At 43.3% G+C, this 14942-nt stretch overlaps 2 protein-coding genes across 6 annotated transcripts; both read right to left on the bottom strand.

Moving 5' to 3' along the window:
• Positions 1-552: 552 nt before the first annotated feature.
• Positions 553-2497, bottom strand: Snapin (SNAP associated protein). Its single transcript, XM_048357190.1, has 4 exons — positions 2318-2497; positions 1959-2005; positions 1572-1690; positions 553-1144 (listed from the first exon to the last, which is right to left on the bottom strand). The coding sequence occupies exons 1-4, from the start codon at positions 2458-2460 to the stop codon at positions 1043-1045; spliced, it is 411 nt and encodes a 136-aa protein (XP_048213147.1). The 5' UTR covers positions 2461-2497; the 3' UTR covers positions 553-1042.
• Positions 2498-4966: 2469 nt separating this feature from the next.
• LOC125359021 (chromatin target of PRMT1) lies at positions 4967-14934 on the bottom strand. Of its 5 annotated transcripts, none has more exons than XM_048356465.1 (6): positions 14807-14934; positions 13987-14068; positions 12513-12666; positions 9126-9309; positions 8189-8326; positions 4967-6158 (listed from the first exon to the last, which is right to left on the bottom strand). In XM_048356465.1, exons 2-6 carry the CDS (start codon positions 14049-14051, stop codon positions 5953-5955), a joined length of 747 nt encoding a protein of 248 aa, XP_048212422.1. In that variant the 5' UTR covers positions 14052-14068; positions 14807-14934; the 3' UTR covers positions 4967-5952. The 5 variants fall into 5 exon arrangements, with proteins under 5 accessions (XP_048212422.1, XP_048212421.1, XP_048212425.1 ...); XM_048356464.1 differs by having other exon boundaries at positions 9126-9312; XM_048356468.1 differs by lacking the exon at positions 8189-8326.
• Between the last annotated feature and the right edge of the window lie 8 nt (positions 14935-14942).

Raw genomic sequence — 14942 nt, forward strand, 5'->3', positions numbered from 1 at the left:
GAACTTTTCCTCAATTCAGACATGCTACTAAAAATTCCCCGTCAGTTGCCAACAAGCATTTGTAGCTTCTACTGACTAGGCCAAAAGCTTAGTTTTTTTTTTTTGTTTCTCAAGGCTAGCACTCTGCCACTTGAGCCACAGCGCCACTTCTGGCCATTTTCTATATGTGGTGCTGGGGAATTGAACCCAAGGCTTCATGTGTATGAATTAAGCATTCTTGCCACTAGGCCATATTCTAGCCCCAAGCTTTGTATTCTTGTCTTGGAGACCGTATATTTCTTGTGTGGGGCTCGAACTCAGGGACTTGTACTCGTTCTATTTTTTGCTCAAGAGCTAACACCCTACTACTTGAATCACTACTTAAGTTCTAGCTTTTTACTGGTTTATTGGAGACAAGAGTCTCTTGGGTTATCTGCCTGAGTTGGCTCCAAACCAAATCTCAGGGCTCAGCCTTCTAAGTAGCTACAGTTATAGGTGGATACCAGTGAGCCACTGGTGCCAGGCCAAAGTATCTTGAAATAAAGAAGTACAGACTCCTGGAACTTTTCCACATATTACTAAACTAGAATACTATAAGCATTTATTGAATTAAATGGTTCTAGCAATTCTGTATTCAAGCCAGTGCAATCAACAGAAGAAGGTGGACTGATGTTATTTACCTTGACTCTGCCTTTCTCCACTGTAAATGAGGAAAGGAATCACAGGTAAAGGATATGCTGCCCAAGTCCAAGGAACTAGGCATGCTAACAGGATGCTCCAATCTGGTTAACGATAGCATGTAAAAAGGTGAATATGTAGCTTGCTTAAAAATGTACATGTTCATTTTTGGAAGGAAGAACTAATATAGTCCTTTCAGAGCCTGAGTCCTGCTGTGCAGAAGGTTCTTAGGATCACTACATAAATAAGTGCTTCAAAAGAAACAACAGAGCTGCCTTTCTGGTGTCCCACGATGAACAGAATGTTTTCTGGAATCTTCTTGTCTTGAAACATGGCAGCTGGGGAACAGTACTTGTGCTACTCGGGTCACAGCTCTCACCTTCTGTTACTTGCTTGGGGAGCCAGGAGGATAAACTCCTGAATCCAGCATTGCCCTCCTGCGGGCAGTTTCCTTGGCAACATTGTGGTTTAGCCGCCTCAGCCGTTCCTACAGGACAGGAAGATTTTGATTCTAGTAACTGCTGTGAAAGGCTTTCGCATTTAGTCAACTAGATGCTGAAAAATACCTTCGATGTGATCTAAGACTGGATATTGAGAATTGAGTTTATCATCACTAAGTCCTTTCCCCCCCATATTTAATTAGTGCTTGCCTAGCAAGCATTAAGTCCTAGATTCAAGTATGGGAAAGAATTTTTTGAGGTGACAAATTGCATTGAGTTATAAAGAAGAGCAAAGAATCACTGTTCTTAAGAAATTTCTATTTTGATGGGCAGTAGAGTTTGAACCAAGGGCCTCACGCTGGCAAGGCGAGCACTCTACTACTTGGGCCATACTTCCAGCCCTGCTTTTTTGCTCATTTTCTTGGAGAGGTAAACTGGACTTTTTCTGCCTAGGCTGGCCTTGTGAGCCATTACCTGGGCATTCTGTAGAATGTTGTTGACCAAGACAACACGTCGTCTGGCATTAAGCAGCTTCTTAACATAGGGGTCCAGGTCCAGGGCCACTTTCTGATCCTCATTGATGCGGCACAGTTCTGGTGTGGAAAGCACAGACAGTGAACCTCTACTGGCGCATCTCCTGTTCTTAGCAAGAGTGGGCCAGTAATAGGATGACAAGCACTTGCACCCTCCTGGGCTACAGACACCTTTCCTTCACTTCCTTTAATTGTCATCCCTTGAAAAGAGTGTTGGCAGCCCTGATGTTCTGGAAGTGACAGAAACCCAGCTCAGAGGATGGCAAAATAAAAAGGTCGTGAAAGCGATTTAGAGGATTTTTTTTGTTTTACAGGGATGCTCACTTACCCGTAGCGAGATTGTCAATTTGTTCCCGGAGCTCTACCTGGCTCTCTCTGCAAAGAGGTAAAAAGGCTTACAGAGGCACTACTAGTTCTGCTGACCTAAGTAGTGGGATGGGTCGGCCTCAAAGGCCCCCAGCCTGCAACCTCCACCCATCCTCCTTTCCTCCCTTTACACATTTTGCGTATTGGCAAAATAAGGCCTAGCGCTTTCTAGACAAGCACTGTACCACCGGAACCATGCCCCCAGCCCTCATATTTATTCCTAAGTCTCCACTAGAACTCATCTGATCTCCGCCTTTTGCAGTCCCGCCCTTACACAGCTAGTTCGCGAGGCCCCGCCCCCAGGCCTTCCTTCCCGAGCACCTGACCGCGTGGACGTGGGAGTCAAGTTGCTGCACAGCCGGCCGCAGGAACTCTAGAAGCCCTTCAGCAAAGAGGTCGCGGCCTGTGGGCCCCGCTACCGGGGTCCCTGCCCCGGACACAGTGGCGGACCCAGATCCCGCCATGACGAACTACCCAGCCTTCGAGAGCCTGCCGCGGAGGCCGCCGGGAACTGTAGCTTGCTGAAGGGCGCCGCGAGAGGGCGCTCGGGAAATGCGCGATACGTGCGGCCCTGGGATTGCTGGGAAATGGAGTCTCGAGAGTCAGCGGAAAGAGCCCGACGTAGAGCTTCCTGGGAGTTGTAGTTCTTGAAAGGTATGGTTTTTTTGTTTGGTACCGGCTTGAACTCAGGGCCTGGGCGTTTTTGCACAAGGTTGAACTTCTACCACTTGAGCCACAGTTCTGCTTCAGGCTTTCTGGTGGTTAATTGGAGATGAGAGTGTCACAGACTTTCCTGCCCAGGCTGAGTAGGTAGGATTATAGGCAAGTCAATGATGCTCGGCTCCTCCAACGAGTACTTATTTATTTATGCCAGTCCTGAGGCTTGAGCTCAGGGGCTGGACACTGTCCCTGAGTTTCTTTTGCTCAAGGCTAGCACTCTACCAACTTGAGCCACAGCGCCACTTCCGCTTTTTCCATTTATGTGGTACTTAAGAATTGAACCCAGGGCTTCATGCATGCTCACAAGCACTCTACCTAAGCCACATTCCTAGCTCCCTACAGGTCTTTACAAGGAATCAATTTACAAATGAAATTCTGATACAAGCTAGGACATGAATGAATTTGACTTGAACTTGCATGAGGTACTTATAGGGGCCTAATGTAGGGTAGGAGTTGGGTGGAGCTCACCGGTAGGGAAACTTGCATAGCATGAGTGAGGCACTGGGTTGGAGTATCAGCATTGGGCGAAAAATGCAGGATGGGGCTGAGAATGGAGTTTTGTTTATTGAGTATAAAGTCTCAGTATTGGAAAGATGAAAAGGCTTTGGAGTACCACTGAACTGTACACTTAAAGGCAGTGAAAGTAACTTTGTTGTACACTTATAGTGAAAAATCTTGAAATTGTTGCTATATTTTCTTCCCTTAGAGAAGGGTCTTTATGCCCATTTTAGCCAGAGTATGTGTCCTTAGGTGCTAATGTGTTCCAGTGGCTTGTAAGTCCCTGAAACCCGTAGGACAACATGGTGCTGAAAAGCTCCCTGAGGATGGGCAAAAGGATCCACAGAGATGATGGGGTATCATTATAGTCATCAACGAAGGTGGATAAGTAATTTAATCACCAGAGAATGGTGGTCAGTAGACAGAGCTGAGACCCAGCTGTATTCATTTTTAAAGTCGTGTACATTTTAAATTGGGTTTCACTGTTCTCTCTGGCGATTAAAGGTAAAACTCCCAAGAGGGTAAGGATTTATTTTGGGAAGTCAACAAGAAAGGGGTAGCTAGGGCAACTGCAACCTGCTTCATTGCCAGCCTTTGGCACCAGGAAGCCCAGGGGATAAAAGTGATGTCAGTGCTGAAAAGGATCCAAGCTTCTGAGGACTCTATTAGGGAGGGGAGGCCTGAACTAGGAAAAGGCTTTGGAAGTTTATGGGCCAAATGTTTGGACAAGAAACCCTAGTAAAGCTAGCCTTTCCAGCTGGATCTTCAAACCTGTTGCCTTAGAAAATAAATCTAGGAATCAGGTACCAGCGGCTCATGCCTGTAATCCTAGTTACACGAAGCTGAGATCTAAGGACTGTGATTGGAATTTTGTCCAAGACCATGAAACTCTTAAAACTCTGGTTAATCATCAAAAAGCTGTAGCTTAAGTGATGACTTCCAGCCTTGAGTGAAAATGCTGAGACAGCACCCAGGCCGATTTCAATCCCCAGGAAAGGACAGGAAGAATTCATATCAAGTTGTATATAATTCAGACACCATGACTCTCCCAGAGGAGCACAGGAAATTCCCCTAGCATCTATCATGAGATGGGATACACAACAAAGGATAGGAAAAAAACAGACTACGTTACAGTGGCCACTTCCTTTGCTGAGACCTTCCCTTGACCACCATTTCTGGATTGGGAAGATTCCAGCCATCCTGCTCTTTGCTTGAGTTGAAGACAACAGTTGAGAGGTAAAATCCTAGTGCTCTGGCACTGGGAAAGACAAATGGGGCTGAGTTAGGGACTAAGCTCTGCTAAACCCACTGTCCAATTACCTACTGCCCATCTCCCTTTAGATGCCTCACCTTCAGATCATGTTAAGGTTCAGATTGTCCCAACCAACATTTACCAGTGCACTCCATTCTACTCCGCTGCTCCCCCAGCTTATGGTTCTAGGCAGCTCAAGAGTAACTGACATGGTTGGGGATGGGCTTTTTTTTCTTAAGTAGCTTAAGGAAACCGGTGCCAGGGGTCCAACTGCCATCCTGCTTTAGTTTCTCATGGGCTGAAAGTGTTGGCCTATTACTTTCAAGGATGGACAATCTTTCTGGACAAGACTTAATCAGAGAGCAAAATTCTCATTTTCTCCTCTTCTCAATTTTAATACAACTTAAGAAGGACTCACTACCATACAAGGGATATATCAAGACATCATTTAAAAAATGGCTATCATATTTCAAGGAAACTGACAAATGAAGAGAAAATCCTGAATTTGAGAGAACAATGTTGTAATTAACCAGAAATACAAGATTCTGTTGAAACTGAAAAGTTGACAATTATGGTTGAACTTAAACCTTCAAGGGAGAGGGTAAAATAAATTCAAGTGGAAAAGCCCAACACTGGCTTGGAACATAAGTGAGGATAATTGCATTTCACCATGAGAGTAGCTTGGTAGCTCCTGACCCCTCCCAGGAGTTGTCACTACATTCCTACCCCTTTCCCTTCTGCCGGATCTGTCAAATCAAATAACCTTCTCCTATATACTGAGGGTACATGACAACCCAATCCTCTTGGCCAGGATATAAAACCAAGAAGTTAACATTTTCATTTGAGGTTAAAAACTGTGCATACGAATCCAACATACTCATTACCATCTATCTATGTGGTGTTAACACACCAACTTCAATCAAATCAAAGCTGCCACGAAGTGGCTCTGTGTCAATGTCCCCAACTACATGACACTTATGATGCAGACTGCATTTGTGAACTTGATATTTTTCTTAAAACTTCTATGAAGCTACTAATGAAGATGCAGAACAGAATTCTGAGAAACCAAGGCATTAGGGAGGAACATTGTCTCTTTCTGGGACCCTTTCATGGGAGCCTATAGATGAACAGAGGAAATGTTAGAATGTTATAGCTTATGACATGTTAAGGGAAGGCAGAGGTAGGGAAAGTGTTCTGCCCATAAAGCCAACACATTCATGTTCAAAGAGAATTCTAAGAAAATGGGTAACTAAAACACAGAAATCACACAACCCAAATATAACCAAATCAAAGAAAAAAAGTTTCATACAACACAGTATCAAAAAGTAAAAGGAACACACTAAATGCACAAACTGGTGGCAATAAGTCCATAGCCTATTGTGATAGGTCCTTCCAGCATCAATCAGGTTTCATCTCCTGTTTTCTCAGTTATTTACAGATGTGATGACTTTAACAAGTCTCTTGTAGGAGAGTAAGCAGGCAGGCTTCAATCATTGGCTTCTGGATCTGTCTGAGCCATGTAGGCATCCAACTCAGCATCCAGATGTCCTTTAGTTTTCGACATGTATGCATCCAATTGGTTGTCCAGCTGCTCCTTGGTCAATACAGGGCGAGTAAGGGCACCTCTCCCTCGTCCACGGCCTCGGCCTCGGCCTCCAAAGCCCCCTCTTCCCCGACCTACCATGCCCCGACCTGGCCCAAGGGGGAGAAAAAGAAAAAGACAACAGTTACAAGTAGGTTTAATGGGTGCTGTAGTAAATGCCCCTTAGAGTAGTGGGGCCTAGCTGAGAAAAGCTGGAGGGTAGGGCAAAGAGAAGTCTGGAAAAACAAGAAACACACTGGGCAGAAAGCAACACATGGAAAGCACACATAATGAATCCCTTATCACATGCTAATCACTAAATGCTATTTGAAAGTTTTTATTTTTGAGACAGGGTTTCAAGATGTAGCCCAGGCTAACCCTGGTCCTCCCTTCACTCAGCTCAGATTACTTTACTGGCCTACACCACTATACCCAGCATTTTTTTTCTATCCCCAAAAGGTAAAACAATTGACAAGTAATTTAGAAAATACTAGCCTGCCTTAAGACAAAGCAATTGAAGTGTTTTTACAAAAGCTTGAGACCTATGATAAATCATAATTAAGTCATATTATAGATAATAATCCCATTTAGTAAGGCAGGTAGGCAGTAAAGAAGGGCACAGTTTTCAAATTATGCTTTAATGGAGACCCTCTGGAAAGTTATCTCACCTCTCCTTAAGAGTCTAACAAACTGATGCCATGTGTCTGAAGACTGAGGAATTATTTCTGAGAGGAAGAATGTGGGCAGATGGGGAAAGTAAGTGACTCTCTGATTCTAGGCATTAGGGCAATTGTGACTATCTGAGAGGTAGTTTCAATTTAGTTAACAAAATACACTGTTTTCTGAAAAGTTAGTCTTTCCCACTTTGTGATGTCACTTTCAGAAATTAAGTCCAGGTAATCTGGAAACATTCTTTTTCATCCTGGAATCCAAGCTAGCTTGCACTTTATTCAATAAGTATATAATTGCAGAGAAACAAGTAATAAGCCTTTGGGCTGCCGGATAGCTCCTTTCCTTAACAGTTATTATTTCTTGGCTAGTTCAATGTTGTAGAAGATCCACTGCAACACACTTTAAAAGGATCAAAGTAAATCTCCTCAGGTACTCTCAGAATAGAATCCTAAACAGGTATTTGGGAGTTTCTCCTTGTGCTCTAAGTCAGAAAGCTCCCATGAGATTTGGCATTGCCATCACCATTAAAGTCTTCTCTAATTTGGATCATAGAGTCACAAGGAAAATGTCAAGGTCTCAAAGGTAAGATTATCAGCAACAGCCAGTTGGTTTACTGATAATACCACCTTACTTTGGTTCCTCACAGAAACTTTATGTCCAGTTTACTTGGTTTCAGAGCCAGCATTCAATGTCCCCTCCTGACTCTCCAACTCCCTGGGACACTGGGGATATGCATGGTAAGCATACACTCTACCACTAAGCTACATCCCAGCCTCTTAACAATCTCTAATTCTGCTTCATCTTTGTACATCTCCCTCTTCTTTACCCTCTGCTCTTTACAATGCTGGGGATCAAAGCCACGGCCTTGCACATTCTTGATCAGTGTTTACTACTGAGCTACATCCCCAGCCCCTATTTTCTTACCTCACTGGAGGTGTGTGGTGCAGTAGAGCAGACAGAAAAAAGTAAAATCCTAATGGAACACTTTTTGTTTTGCCAGTCTCAGGGCTTGATGAACTCTGGGCCTGGCACTGTCCCTGAGCTTCTTTTTGGTCAAGGCTAGCCTTCTACCACTTGAGCCACAGTGCCAATTCTGGCTTTTTTCTGTTTATGTGGTGCTAAGGAATTGAAACCAGGGCTTCATGCATACTAGGCAAGCACTCTACCACTCAGTCACATTCCCAGCCCAACAATTTGTTATTTTTCACAAGACAATTTAAATCCCTAAGAGCCTGGAAAAAGGCTACCTAAAATATGGCTCTATAAGTGCACTTGACTGATTCTTAGAAAAACCATGAGACCTTTTTACTACCAGGATGTGGATTTAAGAAATAAGCCAGTTTTGAAAAACAAAACAAGACAAACAAAGAAGCCTGCCTGTGACTTGAAGCTGTGCAGAAAGGTGGCTCTGAGTTTTTAAGGGAGGGAAATAAGGGGAGCTACTCTCTGAAGTTGGTAGCTGACTAACCTCTACCACCGATTCCGCCACGACCCATAGCTCCACGCCCTAGGCCCCCTCTCCCAGGACCTCCACGACCTCGAACACCACCTCTTCTTAAGCCCATTCGGGGAGCTACGGCTCGTCCACCTCGGAGCAGGTTTTGACCTTGGAGAGGAGGCATACAATGTATATGCAGGTAAATCCAAGAGAGACAAAGTAGACTCTAACCAAAGGAAGGCGGTGAGGGTTAAATGAGTAATTAATTCAGTTAATTTTTAGTCTGGGTGGGGCAAGCTGCACACCGAGTGTGAATAGGTTAAGCTGCTTTTTATTCAACAATTCGAACACAAGTCTATCTTTCAAAGAAGCAGGGATTTAACTAAGCACATACATTTAATAAGTAACTGAATAACCAAATGTCTAGCATTATTGTAGATTTTTAAATGTTCAACATTCTTATAGGGGGCAAAACTACACAAAAAACAGTATAACAGTGCCCAAAAAGTAAGATATAGTAAGTGCTAGTCAACCTGTCCTCTCTTCCAGATGTAACAGCATTTTATTAGCACCGAAAAGAGAGATAACTATTTATGATATAGGTCACGAGACCCACAAATTCCTTCCTTCCTTTTTTTTTGGTGCTGAGGATTTAACCCAAGGCCTCACACATGCTAAGTATGTATTTCTTAACACTTCTAAAACTTGAATGTGCTTTGATTCAAGCAGCAGCAGGGTGTTTTAAATGGAATGGAGATGACATGAATTACCTGTTATGCCTTTACCATTGCACATTATCAGAAATGATATTGATAACACATGCAGCACTAAAAATGTGATTTCAAGTTATTAATTACAGTAATACAAATTCAGGATTAAAGATGCTAAACAAATATGTCCATAAGCAGCCCAAGAGAAAAGGGAATGGGATAGGGCCTAACAATTATCCAATACATATAACACTAACCTCGGAGCGACATCCCGCCCCTAAGCAGGGTTCTGGTGGCACGTCCCCCACGAAGTCCTCCTCTTGGCAAGCCTCTCTGGATTATGGGCAGTCCTCGTCCTCCAATTGCTCCCCTGGCCAAGGTCCCTATGGGTCGGCCTAAACGTGCCTGGATGTTACTCTTACCCAGGCGCTGCTTTAAGCTCTTCTGGAAGAAAGGGTGTTGGAGGATTGAGATCAAAAAAGCAATTCAATAGAATTTGGCAATTCACAGTGCAGAGAAAAAGAAGCAAATGAAATGCCTGTGGAGGGAAATAAAGCTGTTTTGTATCCTAAGGATCCCAAACCATAAGCCTTTATTTCAAAACACGGTATAAAAGCAAAACTCTGATCCAGAACAGACTCTAAGAAGCATCAGTATAAGCCCATGAAATTAGTATTACTGCAAATTACCTTACTAATTTGGCTATAAAAATCATATACTGCCAGTTGAAAAACTTGCTGTTTTGAACCATAGGCTGACAATGATATGACTTAACTCATACCTGCCCAAGGACTACCACTCTCTTCAAAGGCTTATTCAAACACCATAGGAAGATCATCACACTCTGGTCAAAATTTAAATTACAAGTTCATTTGAATTCTTGTGATTTAAAAGCAAGATTGATTTCTCAGTCAAAGAAGCCAGTGTTCCATTTTTCAAGTTAGCTATCTCCAGATGGTCCAGTTTTTACCTTAATGTAAATAAACACAAAAAAGTCAAACTTCCTTTCCTTTTATTTCGTAAAATTCCATAATTCCATGCCTACCCTTTGAACATCCACAATCCAGTACAATGATCTTTAATACAATACAAAATACACACAACTCTAGGGCGAGGTGTGTGTGGCTCAAATGGCAGAGCCTAGCCCTCAATTTACCTAGTACTGAAAAAAAAAAAAAAAAAAAAAGAACAAAAACCAGCCAATCAACCAAAACTCCCAAACAAATAGCTCAAAATGCAGTCAAATTTATGTTAGAATTAAGACGAGGGTGAGCTACAAGCATAAGGGGCCACATACGAGAACAAAGACATATACAAAGATAGATTCTTAATCTTAACCATTTATTCCTCAGAGAGAAATAAATCCCTGAAGATCACATCTCAGATAAATTTCTTCAAAGGAGATGGTACAGCCTTGAACACAACCAAGGCCCTAACAAGTCTGTTTTTCCACAAGCCATCAGTTCACAGGAAATAATTTTTTGTGTCCTCAGCATCCACAAGTGATCACCAATAATAGATACTATATAGATGCATACATATACACAATTGTGTACCTACATATAGTTATTCACCAACTACAAAAAGATGCTACGAGACATTAGCTTCCTAGTACAAGATCACAAACTGCTTCTAATCAGATAGGAAAGGCTCTGAACATTATATACCTAGCATAGGCAGGTGCAACCAACCATCCAGGCCTGTTGTTATTACTCATCCAATTAGCAAACAATTTTTTCTTTGTGGTGCCATGAATTAAATCTATGTCTTTATGCATGCTAGGCAAGCGCTTTACCACTAAGCTGTATCCTCAGCCCCAGCACACACTTTTGAGGTCAAAACTGGATTCCTGAAGTTCCTCTATTGCTAATTTGTCCTTTCTCCTGGACTCTATGATTTAAGAAAAACCTGTAGAGTGCTGAGTTCTCCCATCTCCATGTTTAGTTACTACTAATACTGACCTGTAACACTGGTAGGACACTTCAGTATGTCAACTACGTAACAGAGCTTTCATTCTACCTGTGCTATATAATAAGGTAGCCACTAGCAGCACATGACTTTTTTGGGGGGGAGGGGTGGTATTTTTGAGATTTGAACCTAGTGCCTTGGCATATGCTAGGCAAGTGCTCTATCACTGAGCTACACTCTATAGCCCAACCCCCCTTTTGAGAGTCCCAGGGGCTAAAACTTAGGGTCTGGGTGCTGCCCCTGAGCTTATATGCTCAGGAGTGTTGAGTCATGGCTCCAGTTCTAGTTTCTGGTGATTAAGTAGAGATGAGTCTCACTGACTTTCCTGCCCTGGCTGGCTTTTAACCAGTCCTCAGTTCTCAGCCCCCAGAGTAACTAGGATTACAGGCATGAGCCACTGGCACCTGGCTTTCTACAATCTTTTTGAGACAAGAGTTTCACTGCATTTTTCAGATGACTTCAAACTCACTATGTAGCACAAATTGGCATCAAATGTGATCCCTATGCCTCAGCCTCCCAAGTGCTGGGATTACACGTATGTACCACCATGCCTAGCCCAGAAGTAACTTAAAAAATATGTTCTTCAATTGTTCCAGCCACATTTAAAGTCCTTAATAGCGACATGTGGCTACTGGCTATTGTATTAGCCAGCTAACAGAGCATTTTCATCACCAGCTACTGGACAATGCTGTTCCTGAGGCTACTTTCTATATTGCATATACTTAAAAGCTTATTATAAGATCCTTTGGAATGGTCTGTCAGACTTTTAACAATTTTCATTTGCTCTTGACTCTTGGAAAATGGTGCTGGCCTTTTGCCTGATGCTTTTCTGAACCAGGGATGAATCTAATCACTCCCAAGGCTTAAAGTAGCTGAAGCAGAAAGCCTTGTTTATTTTTGGCCAGTGAGTCCAATGGTTCAGTGTGAGGGTGGTTATATTTAACTACTGAATTTATGCACAGCCATGCAGTGCTACCAGTTAAAGCTCTTACAGTTGCATGGCATCGCCCTCCAGCCGCCCAGCCACAGCTTGGACATATCCTTCCACAGCCACTGTCCGGACTTGCATATAAAGTCTATGAATAATAAAGAGCAGGTTTAATTTCTGGTCTCAATAGGATTATCTCTTACTGGAAATCTAAGAGAGACCCCCTTAGTACTTTCACTCTACTAAACCATAAAACTATAGGAGTTGTGGGTCAATGTGTTTTTTACCAAAACCTTTGACTAAAGCCATTCAGACTCTCCTAACTTACAAGTCATTTAACAGAGCATGGGATATTTTAAAGATTATCTCTCTTCCTCTTTTTTTTAATGGTGGTACTGGGAATCAAACCCAAAGCCTTATGCTTGTTAGGTACGTACTGTACTATGGAGCTATATCCCTAGCCCAAATAGTTTCTTTACAGAAAAAGTTTATGCTGCTTAAAAGGAAAAGGACCAGAAAACAAGACATTAATATTCATTGTTAACACAAACAAGCCACACAGATGGCTAAGATAATAAAAGTTACTTATTGGTACCTGCCAAAATTGAAATTCTCTGAATTTTTGTCTTTTAGAGAAGATTCAGCTTTTGACCTGAGCTACCTGTAATCATCCAGGTCCTGACAGCCTTGGTGGATTGCCTGACACAGATCACCAGCTGTGTCAGGGCATTAAGACCCACTCTCTCACCTGTTTAAGTTTTAATGCTGCCTGGACAGAGGGTCTATTCTCCATCTGCTGGGCCAGTCTTCTGTTTCTGGCACTGGCTAGTTGCTGTTGTTGCTGCATCGAAGCCCGAATATTCACTGGCATCGGCTGTTTGTTCTTCATCATATTAGTAAAGCTTCAAGGTCGAACAAAATGGATGTTTAAATAAAAGCTTTATTACAAAACATTTATTGGCATTTTCATGGCTTGCTAGACCAGGAGCTCCAGATCCCACGAACTTTTAAGTAAAGTGGTACATTTAGATCAAGGCTGATGTGGGTTAAAGACTCCTCTGTTTCCACAAACTTGCAAGAATCAGAAACTTAGAAATGCAGCTAAGTGCAGCACAGTCAAGTGATAACAAGGGCTTAGGTAACAGCTCTCAGAGAGGTGGAAAGTATGAAAAACACGCAATAAGCAGATATGATGACAAGAGACAGAAGATGTAGTTTCAAAGACAAACGAAGAAAGCCTAAACCTTAGGGGACTCAAGGGTTCATTCTAAGGGCAAATATGAGGAAGAACTAGAGCACCTTCAAAGCCCACAGAAACAATACACCCACATAAATTATAGGAGTGTATTATATTTTAGAATATACGTGCCACTTAGTAACATGAACATAGTATATCACATGCAGAGACTTACAAGCACATGTGCTTGGGAAAAGCAAAGAAACAGACATTAGATTTCTGAATGTTCCAACATTAACTTGATAAAATCACTAAACAAAGGCAATGAATGAACAAAGCTCTCAGAAATAGAAACTGTCTTTAAATACCTCAAATTTTCTTTATCTCAAATGATTACCTTTCTGAGAACTTCTGAGAAAATGAGATTAGTCCAATCATTTCGGTCTGTTAAAATATGCCTCTATTATACCTGCCATGATTAAGTTAATGGAATGAAAGAGAAGAACACTTAACTGTTAAAAGAATCCAAAAACAAAACAAAGCAGAATGGAAAGAAAGTGAAATGAAGCAAAGCCAAGTGCCTCTTACAAGGCCCAGGAATATCATTCAGGGCCTTCGGACATTTTCATGGCTTGCTACCTGCCTCTTACAGGCCAGACAACACTGCTGGCCTCGGACTGGGCAGCAAGCCTTCTGCAGCCAGGGTATACCATGCCACCGTGCTGCACCACCCCTGTATCAATGTAAAAAAAACAAAAACAAAAACAAAAAACACTTGAAGAAAAGAGAGGATGTGAGGAGTCTTTTTAAAATACATCCCACCAGGCAAATATTTCAGACAGCTTAACATAAAAATCTATTGACAAGGGGTTTAGAAACAACTGCCCAATTTGTTTTGTGTACCACATTAGATGCAACTAAGAACAGAAGTCTGTAGCCTTCTGTTGGTATTTAGCTTACAACTGGTTTTGGTGCATTGGACCCCGGGGCCAATTTAGGTAATGTTTTCTTAGGTAGGAGCTGAAGTTGCTGTTGGCTGCCTCACCGCTCATTTAGAGACATCTTGGTGGTGCTTTTTAGCACAACTTTCGGCGCTGACTGTGCAGCCATCTTCAAATCTCGAGAATCTGTAAAGGACAACACGCAGACCAGTAAATCAGAATGGCCACTTTAACTTCTACAAGGGGCAAGGCCTAAACCAACAACGAATGAAAAGTCTGTATCATTGACGACTTAAGCCATTTCAAGTGCTTATGTTGGTGGTCTCAAAACTTCAAGGCCACAGGACAAAAAACAATTCTGCCAATACCTGGGCTCCAAGGGTGTTTATGCTTGTAATTCCATCACACTTGGGACCCTGAGGCAAGAAGATCACAAGTTCGAGACCAGCCTGGGCAACATAGCAAGGCCCAGTCTCATAGTACAGGGGTAAGAGGGCTGGGATAGCACAAGCGAGTACCTTGGATTCAATCCTTGTGTAGGAGTATGCTGGTAATAGGGAGGGAGGAGAAAATGTAACCCCCAAATCGCCGCTGACTGCTGTGATTCTCTTTTAAAATTCTCCCTACCATCCAAAAAGCGCTGTCAAGACGCCCAACTTCGTTCAATGGCCTAAAAACTTCCCTGCACGTCCGTACCCAGCGCTGACCTCCAGCGATTCAGCCCTCAGGTTCTGGCCTGAGCCGACCCGGCCCGGCCAGGCCAGGCCGCCAGTCAGCCAGCGCTCAGGGGCTCCGCCCCCTCCCGGGGCCTCCACGCCACCCGTCTCCATCCGTCCGCCCGCGTCCCTCACCCCCCCACGCCGCGTCCCACGGCCTCGGCCGCTCCCCAAGACCTCGCCTCTCCTCGTCACCGCAGAAACTCACCGAAGGAAACCGACGCCAGCGCTGCTCCCGGGGCTGCCACCACGACTGCGGCAGGCGGGCCGGGGACCGGCCGAACCCGAGTGGACGCGGCGGAGAGGCTCGGGGACACGTCGATGGGCGGTTTAAAGGCGCAAGA

The sequence above is a fragment of the Perognathus longimembris genome, chromosome 11 (assembly GCF_023159225.1).
Source record: "Perognathus longimembris pacificus isolate PPM17 chromosome 11, ASM2315922v1, whole genome shotgun sequence".
In the NCBI taxonomy this organism is placed as follows: Eukaryota; Metazoa; Chordata; class Mammalia; order Rodentia; family Heteromyidae; genus Perognathus; species Perognathus longimembris.